This window comes from Peromyscus eremicus, chromosome 6 (genome assembly GCF_949786415.1).
Source record: "Peromyscus eremicus chromosome 6, PerEre_H2_v1, whole genome shotgun sequence".
Taxonomy (NCBI): domain Eukaryota; kingdom Metazoa; phylum Chordata; class Mammalia; order Rodentia; family Cricetidae; genus Peromyscus; species Peromyscus eremicus.
The window spans coordinates 82239268-82251320 of record NC_081421.1 but is presented as its reverse complement, the minus strand read 5'-3'; the positions used below and the strand labels follow the sequence as shown (position 1 = coordinate 82251320).

Below are 12053 nucleotides of genomic sequence, written 5' to 3'. Positions count from 1 at the left end.
AATCAACCCCACATCTGACAGAGGGCTGATCTCCAAAATATATAAAGAACTCAAGAAGCTAGACATAAAAACACCAAATAATCCAAGTGAAAAATGAGGTACAAATTTAAACAAAGAATTCTCAACAGAAGATTCCCAAATGGCCAAGATACACTTAAAGAATTGTTCAACACTCTTAGTTCTCAGGGAAATGCAAATCAAAATGACTCAGAGATACTATCTTACACCTGTCAGGATGGCTAAGATAAAAAAAATGCCAATGACAGCCTATGTTGGAGAGAATGTGGAGCAAGGGGAACACTCCTCCACTGTTGGTGGGAGTGCAAACTTGTACAGCCACTTTGGAAATCAATATAAAGGTTTCTCAGAAAACTGGGAATCAATCTACCTCAAGACCCAGCAATACTACTCTTGGGCATATACCCAAAGCATGCTCAGTCATACCACAAGGACATTTGCTCAACTATGTTCATAGCAGCATTATTCATAATAGCCAGAACCTGGAAACAACCTAGATGCCCCTCAACTGAAGAATGGATAAAGAAAATGTGGTACATTTACACAATGGAGTTTTACTCAGTGGTTAAAAAAAAAAAAAAAGACATCATGAAATTTGCAGGCAAATGGATGGAACTAGATAAAAATCATCCCGAGTGAGGTAACCCAGACCCAGAAAGACAAACATGATATGTACTCACTCATAAGTGGATATTAGATGTAAAGCAAAGGATAACTAGGCTACCATTCACAGCCCCAAAGAAGCTAGGTAACAAGGAGGACCCTAAGAGGCATACATGGATTGCCCTGGGAAGGGGAAATAAATGAGATCCCCTGGGTAAACTAACTGGAAGTGGGGGGTGGGGGTGGGGAATGGGAACATAAGAGATCAGGTTGGTCGAGTTGAGGAAGTAAAGGAGAGAGAGAGAGAGAGAGAGAGAGAGAGAGAGAGAGAGAGAGAGAGAGAGAAAGAGGGCAATGAAAGAGATATCTTGATAGAGGGAGCCATTATGGGATTGAGGAGAAATCTGGTACCAGGGAAACTCCCAGGAATCCACAAGGATGACCCCAGCTAAGACTCCTAGCAATAGTGGAGAGGGTGCCTAAACTGGCCTTCTCCTGTCATCAGATTGATGACTACCCTAATTGGCGTCATAGAACCTTCATCCAATAACTGATGGAAGCAGATGCAGAGATCCACAGCTAAGCACTGGGCCTACCTCCAGGAGTCCTGCTGAAGAAAGGGAGGAAGGGTTGTACTGTATGAGTCAGGGGCTTCAAGGTTGTGGTGGGGGAACCCACAGAGACAGCCGACCCAAGCTCGTGGGAGCTCAGAGACTCTAGACCAACAGCTGGGGAGCCTGCATGGGACTGACCTAGCCCTCTGCATGTGGGTGACAGTTGTGTAGTTTGGTCTGTTTGTGGCCCTAGCAGTGGGACCAGGACCTGTCCCTGGTGCATGAGCTGGCGTTTTGGCCTACTCCCTATGGTGGGATGCCTCACTCAGCCTTGATGCAGGGAGGAGCAGCTTGGTTCTGCCTCAACTTGGAGAGTTGTGCCATGTTTTGTTGACTCCCATGGGAGACCTTACCCTTTCTGAATGGATGTGTTAGGTGTGGGGAGGGAACAGGAAGAGAGGAGCTAGGGAAAACTGTGGTTGGTATGTAAAATAAATTTTTAAAAGTTAATTTTAAAAAGATGTACATTAATAGCAGCTTTAGGGTAACAGTGCCCCCTCCTAAATTCTTATATTAAATCCTAATCACCATTGTGATAGTATCAGGAGATGAGGCCTTTGCGGACATTTGTGGTTAGAAGAGGTTCTAAAGCCTCAAGATAGAACTAGCATTCTTATCAGAAGAGACACCTGACAGTTTACATTTCACCAAACCATGCACCGAGGCCATATGACTATGGAGCAAGAAGCCAGGAAGAGAGTCTCCACTGCCTGGCCTCTTAATCTGATACTGCTTAAGCTTGAAAACTGTGAGAAATAAGTTTCTACTGTTAAACCACACCTTAGATGGTATTTCACAGTGGCAAAACACAAATCAGATCCTAGAAATCAATTCACTTACAGGATGATGAGATGCCTCAAGATGCATCCTCTACATTAACAATCCTAGCAGAAACGTGGGGCTTAAATGCTGATTCTGTTTCCTGGGAAGTAGGTTTTCAAATTAGATCCCCACACGGCTGGCAATATAGCTCAGTGGTCGAGCTCTTGCCTGGCCCATGTAGCAACCCTAAATTCAAATTCCAGCATCATTAAAAAGAGGGAGGAGAGTGGATAGAACAGAGTAAGCCTGTTGGAGGGGCCAGGTTAAGAATATGTCAAGTGGTACCAAGTGTGCTGTGTGTGGGCTTTCAGATACACCGAACTTCCCCATATTAAAATAACAGCGTTATTTTTGAATATGTATCTTAGGCTCTGGCTTTCCTATTATAAAATTAGTCATAATTTGAATGCTCAGGCATTCAAATAAGGAAAATCTTTTTTTCCCTGGAATGGGCTCCACCTGAGGCCAGCTGTTCTTTGCTTCTCTATTCTGCAATCAAGAAATGGACACCACCAACTCTGGTCATTTCAGAAGAGTGGCACTTCTCCAGGACAGTCTCTCCAGAACAGCATCAAACGTACTCAAATAAGAAACTGGAGTGCGGAGTTGAACGTTAAGGCTCGTATAGACCATGATGAACAATTACGGAAGAGACGACAGAAGAAAAACTAATTGTACAGCAGCTCCAATGACTCTGCCAACAACTGCAGAAGCCAGTCTCTAAACCCACCACTGTGTTTTAATCTAGTCAACAGAGAGGGAAGCAAATGCCTTCATTTACTACCTCATCCATTCATTCAACAAACACTCAGCCCTTCACCCATGCTGGGCTCTGCCCAGGTGCTGGAGTGCTGGGAGAAGCCAGACACCCCTGCCTTCATGGAATTTTCAAGCTAAATACAATTCTATTCACACAAAGGTATTCATCTGAACAGTTTTCTTTCCAGAAATCGAAGTTTGTAAAACTTAGATGAAGTGCCCTCTGCGTCCACTAGAATTCAAGACGAGTCAGCCAAAATCATGCTTTGAGGAGCTACTTAGAAAAAGAGGTCGGTGGGGAAAGCCTCCCTCTCTAAACGGTATTAGGGAATCCAAAATCCCATAATTCAGCTGTGTGAAATCATTGAGTTTATCAAGTTCTAGTCTCCCATAAGGAATTGCCTAGCAGAGTACTAGGAACCGATACCCAAAGTACTGCATACTGATCTTTCCTGAATGAGTTAGCTAACTTCTTCTGTTAATCATTTCCACAGGTAATAACAATTACCTGTTCATAAGCCCAGAACTTAACAGCTGTCTCGGGAGCAATTTTAATGACATTTGTGCCGTTTCCTCTCCAAAGGGAACGGACTCCTCCTTCCTTCACCATCTGCCGAAAGCCTCCAAATATATTCATTGATTTGGAACCATGAACCTAAAAATAAAAGCAAAGTGTCATGGGATACTTCTGCATATTGTTGAAACTGTTTTGAAAGTAGGTCTGAGCTGAATCCAAACGCTGAATACTGAATGCTAAAGCCTCCCGAGAGCGTCTCTGATGGGCTGCAATGTTCTGCTCACCATTTTTAACATCAATACCAGGAAAGAAAGGCATCAGGGCTGCACAGGGCACAGACAGAAACAGATCCACATTTGGAACCTTCCTGGACTCGGCCCTCTGCACTTCTTTCCTTGGTTAATTTGAATCCCTATTTCTTCCCTGTAATAAACCACGACCATGAGTCTGTATTTTCATGAGGCCATCTAGTGAAGTATCAAGCCTGCAGGAGACTTTGGGAAGCCCTTCAAATGTGTAGAAATGACAATATTAACAAATCCACTTTATTTTAAATAATAAACTTCATAATAACTTACGACAAAGGGAAAGATGTGTGTCTATTCAAGTTTCCTCAAAGTCACTTTATTACTGTACTAAAGAAAAAAGCATCTATCTTTTTTGTTCAAACAATTTTTTAAAAAGTGTTACATATATAAAGCACAACTTTAAAAACATTTTTAAGGAATCTTAGAAATGGCTTAGTGCCTAAGACCACAGGCTGCCCTTGCAGAGGACACAGGTTTGAGTCCCAGTACCCACATAGCAGCTTACAACCATGTGTAACTCCAGTTCCAGGGGATTTGGCACCTTCTTCTGGGATCTGTGGGCATTGCATGGCAAAACACCCATATACATAAAATAAAATAAAAACATTTTTAAGCAACTGCTATGGTCTTTTAGGTTATTCCAGTACGCCAGAGCCTCTGTAAGTTCAACTTGAGGGCCGCCCTTGTTAGATACTCTGGCTCCCATTATGGAATGGAGGAAATGAGATCTCAGAAGTCCAAGGCAGGGTAAGAACCAACGGATCTGGAGGTGAAGCGACGTCATGCCTCATCTATTCTTCTCCATTAAGGAAATTTTAATTCTTACAGTCTCGGTCTCCTCATACGTAAAGTGAAGGCACACCACCCGCTTTACTGAGCTCCCGTGAATATGAAACAGGTTACCGTGATGTGCACAAATGGGTATTCTTTCTTTTCTCCAGGTCAGTGAGCAGCCAGTTCTGTCTAGAAACCTGGGTCTTTTCTGCTAACCTGAGCTCTAGAATCACTTCTGAAATTACATTCTTATCACCAAGATTCTAGACTTGAGAAATCCTCTATTTTCTCAAGTCATAACATCAAAGAAAATATAATTTAATGAGAACCCTATAATAGTGGCAAGGTTTTTGTTTTTGTTTGTAATTAGACATTTGAAGTTATAGAATACCAAAGATTTCATTACACACAAGTACTAACAATTTATGGTTTAATGGAACAGAACCAAATACTTAGATATGTGCCTAATCTGAGGGCTAATGGTGGCAGAATAGAATTGTCTACGGAATGAAGGCCTGTGACTGGACATAGCATGCTTTCCATACAGGCTGGCACAAGGCGCAGCTCACCTGCATCATGACCTTGAGGCGATCCAAAGGAGCAGTGCTTGTTCGAGAGATGGCGCCAGCCACGCCTCCTGCCAGGAGCTGCCGCCACCACTGTCCTGATTTTTTCTCATCTTCTGTGAATTCATCCGGAATAGTTAAGCTGTCCCCTATGTCAATTCCCTGGTAAAATGGAAAGAGATCCCACAGTTCTTCAGTCCCAAACAGATAAGCCCAGAACTTGCTTTTTGTGTCAGAGCTGTTACTGTTACGATCAAGGTTCTTCCTTGGCATTGACAGTGAACCACTCTGAGCACACGTGAGTGAGCATCTAGTCCCCCCGAATGTAATGCAGAATCAACGTAATGCAGAGTCAATGCACAAGACCTGGGAACTGTCAGTTACAAAGTCACACGTTTCTCTTTCTTTTCAAATCAGGTGACTTTTATTGGACTGAATTGCAATGAAGGGGTAATATTTTGCCACACTTAGTTAATCCTTGTCAGTCACTTTTCACAATCTAGAAAACCACACAGTTGGGGACAGCTTTGAAAAAACTACTTAGCCAGTACTTCAGACACTCAATTTGTCTTAAGTCCCATTACACTCAGTACTATGAAGTATATATAAATTTAAAATGTAAATTCTAAAATCAAACCATGAACGTAAATAGCTCATCTTCTCATCTTCTACATAGCTTGAGAACAGTGTTATCACTATGATACTTTTGCAACTTAATTACCTAACTGCTATGGTGGGTATAACTAGGTCGTAGAGCACTTTCTTAGCATGCTCCAGGTCCCAGCACCACACACAAAAACAGGACCTTGACATAAAACTTTATGGGCAGGAATGGAAGGTAATGAGCCACACTTTGGCAGTAATGTTCTCTTCTTTGTTACCAATAAAATTGATTTATGATTATATCATCAAATGTTATCAACTATCCCCAAAGATATAATACAAGGTTCACATAGCATAAAATTTATACTCATAATTGATTTTCTAATGCTCTGTATAAGCTTTGGCATTGTTACTAGTGACAGTGTGAACTCCAGGTGTATTGAGTGGGAGTCAAAGATACTTCTCTCCCAGCACAGAAGACAAGTCCACAGGTTGAGGGGTGGGGGAGCCCGCAGAAGGTCCCCAAGGGCTTCAAGGAACCGACTGTACAACAGAACCTAATTTACACCACTATATTTTAGCAGAATGTTAATGAAACAATCACAATGAAATTTTATGAAGTACACACTGGCAGGAAATGCTATGCATGTGAGTCAAAAAAAATATTCTCTAGCATTCAATGAGTAATGCAATGCCTTATGACAGCGATAAATCTAGGCAGCCTGACTAAGGAAGTAGTTCTGGGAAGGACCCGAGGCCATGTCATCTTTAGCAATCTGGAAGTGCAGAGATGATTTGGTAATACGTGACTTCTGACTTTGAGACTTCCCTATGGCAAAAGCATTAAATGTCAATGAAACCTGGGCAGCTAGTTCAACAAGATGGGACTTCTTCCAAGTTTTGAGAAAAGCTGTATTTATATGCCACCTTGGGGACTTTAAAGATGCTCTATAAATCTGTGCCTAATAGAATAAACAGATCTAGACGTTAAATATCTACTGGGACTTTCCTGGGACTTGGCCAACCTTCCCAAGGTGTTCTGGTGTTCTTGAGTGGCAAGTATTGTGAAGCAGAGCTCCGTTAAGAGTAAGTGGTGGCAAAGGTTGACAGCCTGGTTAGAACTCCAGTGACTAGAGCTGATCTATCCTAACCACTTTAATATCCACTTTCTGCCCACCTCTGTGTGTGACCTAACATCTTTGTGACTGTTAGGTAAACCCTTTGGAAGGTATGAACAGACCAGATGCCTAGATTCTACCAACCCAAGGGTTAAGATCACACAGCATCTGATGTCCATAACAGAAATTCTGCTACTTTGCTTTAAGCCTCATGTTTCAACTGATATATTTGATTTATGATTTTCTTTGCTGTATTAGTATAAAAATCTCATGAAACTATGTCCGTGTCAGAACACAGAATGTGAGGTAACCTGAGTCTGTGTTCCCAGGCCATGGTCCCTCGTTTAGATACAAAATAAACGATCTCTATCTCCTTTGAGGTGAGAGCTGTTTCTTGCATCAGCACTAGACCTGAGACTTAGAGCTACAGATACAGAATGCAAACTTACAGTCGAGTGTTTCCAGAAACGGACAATCTCTTCAATGTCCGTAACAGGGTTAAATAAAAAGTAGTCCCTCCATTCATTCCAGTCCACTGTCATTGTCCCGTCCGCGTCGATGCTGGAAGTGTGAACAGACGGTTAAAGAGCAAGACGTGGGCACGGCTAGCATTACTGCTCATTTTACAGAATGAGATTTTGCTTCCCAGATCAATTTGTATTGAATTTTAAAAACCCATTGGCAGGTTTAAAGGGTTCACCACAGAGCATTTGGTTAGCAGGCCTGAGGCCCTGGATTCCACCCTCAAGAAAAACACACCACTCACAATTCTACGTGACTGGAAATAGAATCATGTATATTTTGACCCTTCCTGACCATTTTCACTATTTGGAGAAAACCAGATCCATATATTACAGAGAGAGGCCACTGCAGACTGCCTTTAGCACTCTGTCAAACTCAAAGTCACTCGGTTAAAAGACACAACAACTGGGTAATGAAATATTGAGAGGTACGAATGAATAAATTCAGGGTCCATTTTTTTTCCTCTCACAAGCTCAGGGGATTGTCTCTTAATATCCTAAGACTGAAATATTTGGGTATGGTTTTTGAAATAGATTCTAAATATGCTATCAGTTTTCTTCTCCTCATCAACATAAGAAAATCAGCAGTGATTCTAAGAAGTCAAATTCTTAATACGTGATTATTTGAGTTTTGAGAAATCCTGGTGTCTCATCCATTCTGAACTTAGCACGCTGTCATCTTCCACGTGTAAGTGGTAACACAAACTCTGAGTGTTTTGTGTTTTTCATTTGGGGGGCATTGTTTGTTTGTTTTGTTATAAGCTTCTTGACAGAAAGCCCATTCTATGAGACTTTCCTCAGAACAATGCAAAATTATACCGGGTTTGATTGCGCTGTTCAATACAGATAGTTACCAGAGTGGCAGGTGCGAGGAGCTTGGTTTTGAATTGAATTCACGTGTCTGAAATAGTGTTTTGATGTTTCCTCAAACTGTATGCTATAGTCTATGTGACAGTGACACATGCAGCATACAAATGAAGTGGAATTTTCAGATATTATTCTTATGTTTTCAGTACATTTTCAGTTTCGATTGCTCGTATGAGATCAGACTTCAGCGTTCACTGGCCTGGTGCAGAGGTGGCGATGCTCCATATCCACTCAGAATCCTAGTCACTGCTTGCCTTTAAAATGCATTCTGGGTTGCAGTATTAGCAGCTCTGATTTTATCAATATTTTCTGGTTTTGTGCAATGATTTAGCTTTTAACCCCAACCCCCAACTAGCCCTTTCATGAGCATTTTCTACGAGGCAAGCGTCACCTTAGAAACATCCCGCAACTTTTTATCTTGTTTTGTGTTTTGAGACAGAATTTCACTGTGTAGCCTTGGCTGTCCTGGAATGCACTCTGTAGACCAGGCTGGCCTCGAACTCACAGAGACCCACCCGCCTCTGCCTCCCCAGAGCTGGGATTGGAGGCATGTGCCGCCACCACCGCTGTCATCCCACCACTTGAATGTTTTCAGGTCAAAGTCCCCTTGAGTTTCCACTCTGCCCATGTTGTAGGAAAGCATGGGTCCATCTGTGGCATTTTGTTACACAGCACATAAGCTGACTGGAAATTCACTTGGATCTTTTGTAGAGCTTGGGGTTAGAATTTGCTTTATTCCTAATGCTGTCAAAGGTAATATAAGAAAAATGATTTCTGGCCTTAAGCAAGAGAGGAAAAAAATTCACACTTTGCTAAGGGTTTGTCAATATTCTTTGAAAAGAACTAACTTTTCATTTTGTTATGATGCAAAAATTCTCCATAAACTATTTGCATGTAAACTGAGGACAATAACACATTTAAAAGATTAAACACTGTGATGAAGTTAGTTTTATTCCAAGGATGTAACAAGTCATCTTTTCAGATGACTCAGGAGTTAAAAAGCACTGGCTGCTCTTCAGAAGGTTCTGGGTTCAATCCAGCACCTTCACGGCAGCTCACAACTGTCGGTAACTGCAGTTCTAGAGGATCTGATGCCCATGGGCGCTGCATGCATATGGTATCCACACACACACACACACATGCCAGCAAAACACCCATGCACATATAATAATTTCAAAAAACTGTTCAACATACACAAACCAATAAAGTAATATAGCACATAGTAGAACTAGAACCAAGGACAGAAACCAGATGATCGTTTCAATAGATACAGGACAAACCTTTGACAAAATTTTACATCTCTATGATAAAAGCCCTGAAAAAGCTAATGGCAGAAGGATCATATCTCAACCTAATGAAAATTAAATGTGACAGTCCTACAGCCACCTTTACACTGGCGGGGTAAGATGGAAGAATTGCCTCTAACATCAGGGACAGGCCAAGGGGGTCAATAGTTCCGCTCTTATTTACCACAGTGTCTGAAGTCTCAGCAAGCATCATAAGACAAAAGAAAGAAATCAAAGAGATACAAATAAAAAGGAAACAAATCAAATTACCCTATTTTCAGGTAATATGATTCTATAGTTAAAAGACCCTGAAGATTCTCCTAGAAAACTTGGTGACACTTTCGGGAGATCAGTACAGCACAAAACTGACATAGGAAAACCAGTAGCTTTTCTCTAGACAAACATAACAACAAACATACTCAGGAGGAAAACATCTCCTTCACAATAGCTGCAAATGAATAAATAAACAGTAGGAACAAACCTAACCAAGAAAGTGAAAACTCTCCTTAACAAAAGTTTTATATATAAAATACTGAAGAAAGAACTAGATGACCTAAAAGATGGAAAGAGCTTCCGGGCTCGGGGACTGACAGAATTACTATTGTTCCAATCACCATGTTACTAAAAACAATCTGCAGATTCAGTTTAATCCTTAGTCAAGTTCTAATGGCATTCCTCACAGAACTCGAAGAAACAATTAGTTGTTTCTTAAATAAATCTTAAAATTCATATCAAAACACAGAAGAGCCCAAATAACTAAATCAATTCTGAGCAAAAAGAGTAACACTGGAGGGGCCACCATAACCTACCTGATCTTAAATTATGCTAGAAAGCCATAGCAACAACAGTAGCACAGTACTAACTCAGAAAGAGGTGCTTAAATCAAGACCTTAGAACAGAGTGCCCGGAAGTAAGCCCACTCGGCTACAGATGCCTGATTCTTCTCGAAAGGCAGCCTCCTTAACAAAATAAATAAAGGAGAAAGAATTAGACACCCAAAATAAAATAAAATAAAATAACCCCCACAAATAATCTAATCAGTAAGTGGCCAAATGAGTTGGACAGTTTACAAGATGGATAAATGGGCAGTAAATATATGAAAATTGTTAAATAACTCTTAGCTATTGGGGAAATGAAAATTAAAATCACTTTGACATCCCACCTTACACCATTCAAAATGGCTAACATCAAGAAAGTGAGAACAGTGGGTGCAGGAGAGAAAGGAAGCCTTATGCTATTGATGAGAATGTAAATTAGTGCAGCCTCATTGGAAGTCAGCATGGAGGCTCCTAAAAAAAAAAAATCTAAACTAGAACCGGCAGGTGAGCCTACCATTCCACTTCTGGGAATGAACCCCAGGGACTCTAAGTCAGCACACCTCAGAGGTACTTCTCATCTGTGTTTATCGCTGCAATACTCACAATAGCCAAGACATAGAATCAGCCTAGATGCCCATCAACAGATGAAGGGGCACACACACACACACACACACACACACACACACACACACACACATACACACACACACACACACACACACACACACACACACACACACACACACGAACTGACCACTCTAAAGAAGAAAGAAATTATGTCATTTGCAGGGAAATGCAGGGAACTGGAAGTGATCATGATAAGAAATAAGCCAGGCTCAGAAAAACAAATATGACAAGTTTTCTCTCACGTAGAATCAAAATATTTTTGAAAGATGTAAGCAGAGGGGTGCCATTTGGGTGACGGAGGCCCGCAGGAGGCAAGCAGGATGAGAGAGGATGGTAGAGAGGTGAATGTGACTGAGGCACATTGTAGGAAAATGTCACAGCAAATCTCACTACCTTAGAGAGTTAACACACACTAATACTTTCTAAAAATGAGGAAGAAATCAAATTCATTTAAAAAGTAATAGCCAGGGGCTGGAGAGATAGTTCAGAGGTTAAAAGCACCAAGTGCTCTTCCAGAGGACCTGGGCTCAAGTCCCAGCACACACATGGTGGCTCACAGCCACCTGTAACTCCAGTTCCAGGGGACCTGACACCTCTTCTGTGCTCCACAGGCACCAAGCATGCAAGTGACGCAAAGACAAACAAAACGCCCGCCACACATAAAATAGATAAAAGAAATAAATGCTTAAAGTGACCCCAAAACCCTCAGCTCCTACCTCTAGACATAAGCCTCACTGCTGTCCCAGTGCTCCTGAAGACTTGCGACAACTGACTAGTCCTGCTCCCATCCCTGCACTGTAGATAACATGTTTCCACAGAAATGCAAAGGGAATGAAGGACAGAAAGACAGCCAGGCGTGGGTGATGAGGCACGCTGAGATGCAGGGAGGTATCTGAACGTGGCACGTAGAGAGCAGCATGGAAGACGAGACTTTAAAGAAGTTGGTCAGTTGGATGGAGAGCTCACCTTTGAAGAATCAGTTTTGCTTGATCTTCAGAAATATGTAAACCCAGCATCTTGAGAGACTGGACAATTTCAGAAGGCTCGATTTTCCCTTCAAACAATGAAAACAATGTAAGGTCAGACTCAGAATCTGAGAAGATTTCTGAATGATGAGAGTGAAAATAAGCATTTGTGTAAGCCAGTGAACTTCTTAAATGTACTCAAATGTTCACAAATGTACTTAAAATGTTCTTAAATGTACTCAAAATGTTCACAAATACCTTAAAATG

The 12053-nt window shown here is 41.5% G+C and overlaps 1 protein-coding gene across 2 annotated transcripts in view; it reads right to left on the bottom strand.

The window, feature by feature from the left end:
• Positions 1-12053, bottom strand: part of Slc25a24 (solute carrier family 25 member 24) — a 41284-nt gene that overhangs the window by 11619 nt on the left and 17612 nt on the right. For both annotated transcript variants that reach the window (XM_059266119.1, XM_059266120.1), the window contains exons 3-6: positions 11788-11875; positions 7152-7263; positions 4985-5143; positions 3325-3471 (exon numbers count right to left, since the gene is read on the bottom strand). In XM_059266119.1, the coding sequence (XP_059122102.1) occupies positions 3325-3471; positions 4985-5143; positions 7152-7263; positions 11788-11875 (506 nt within the window). The remainder of the gene's footprint in view (positions 1-3324; positions 3472-4984; positions 5144-7151; positions 7264-11787; positions 11876-12053) is intronic.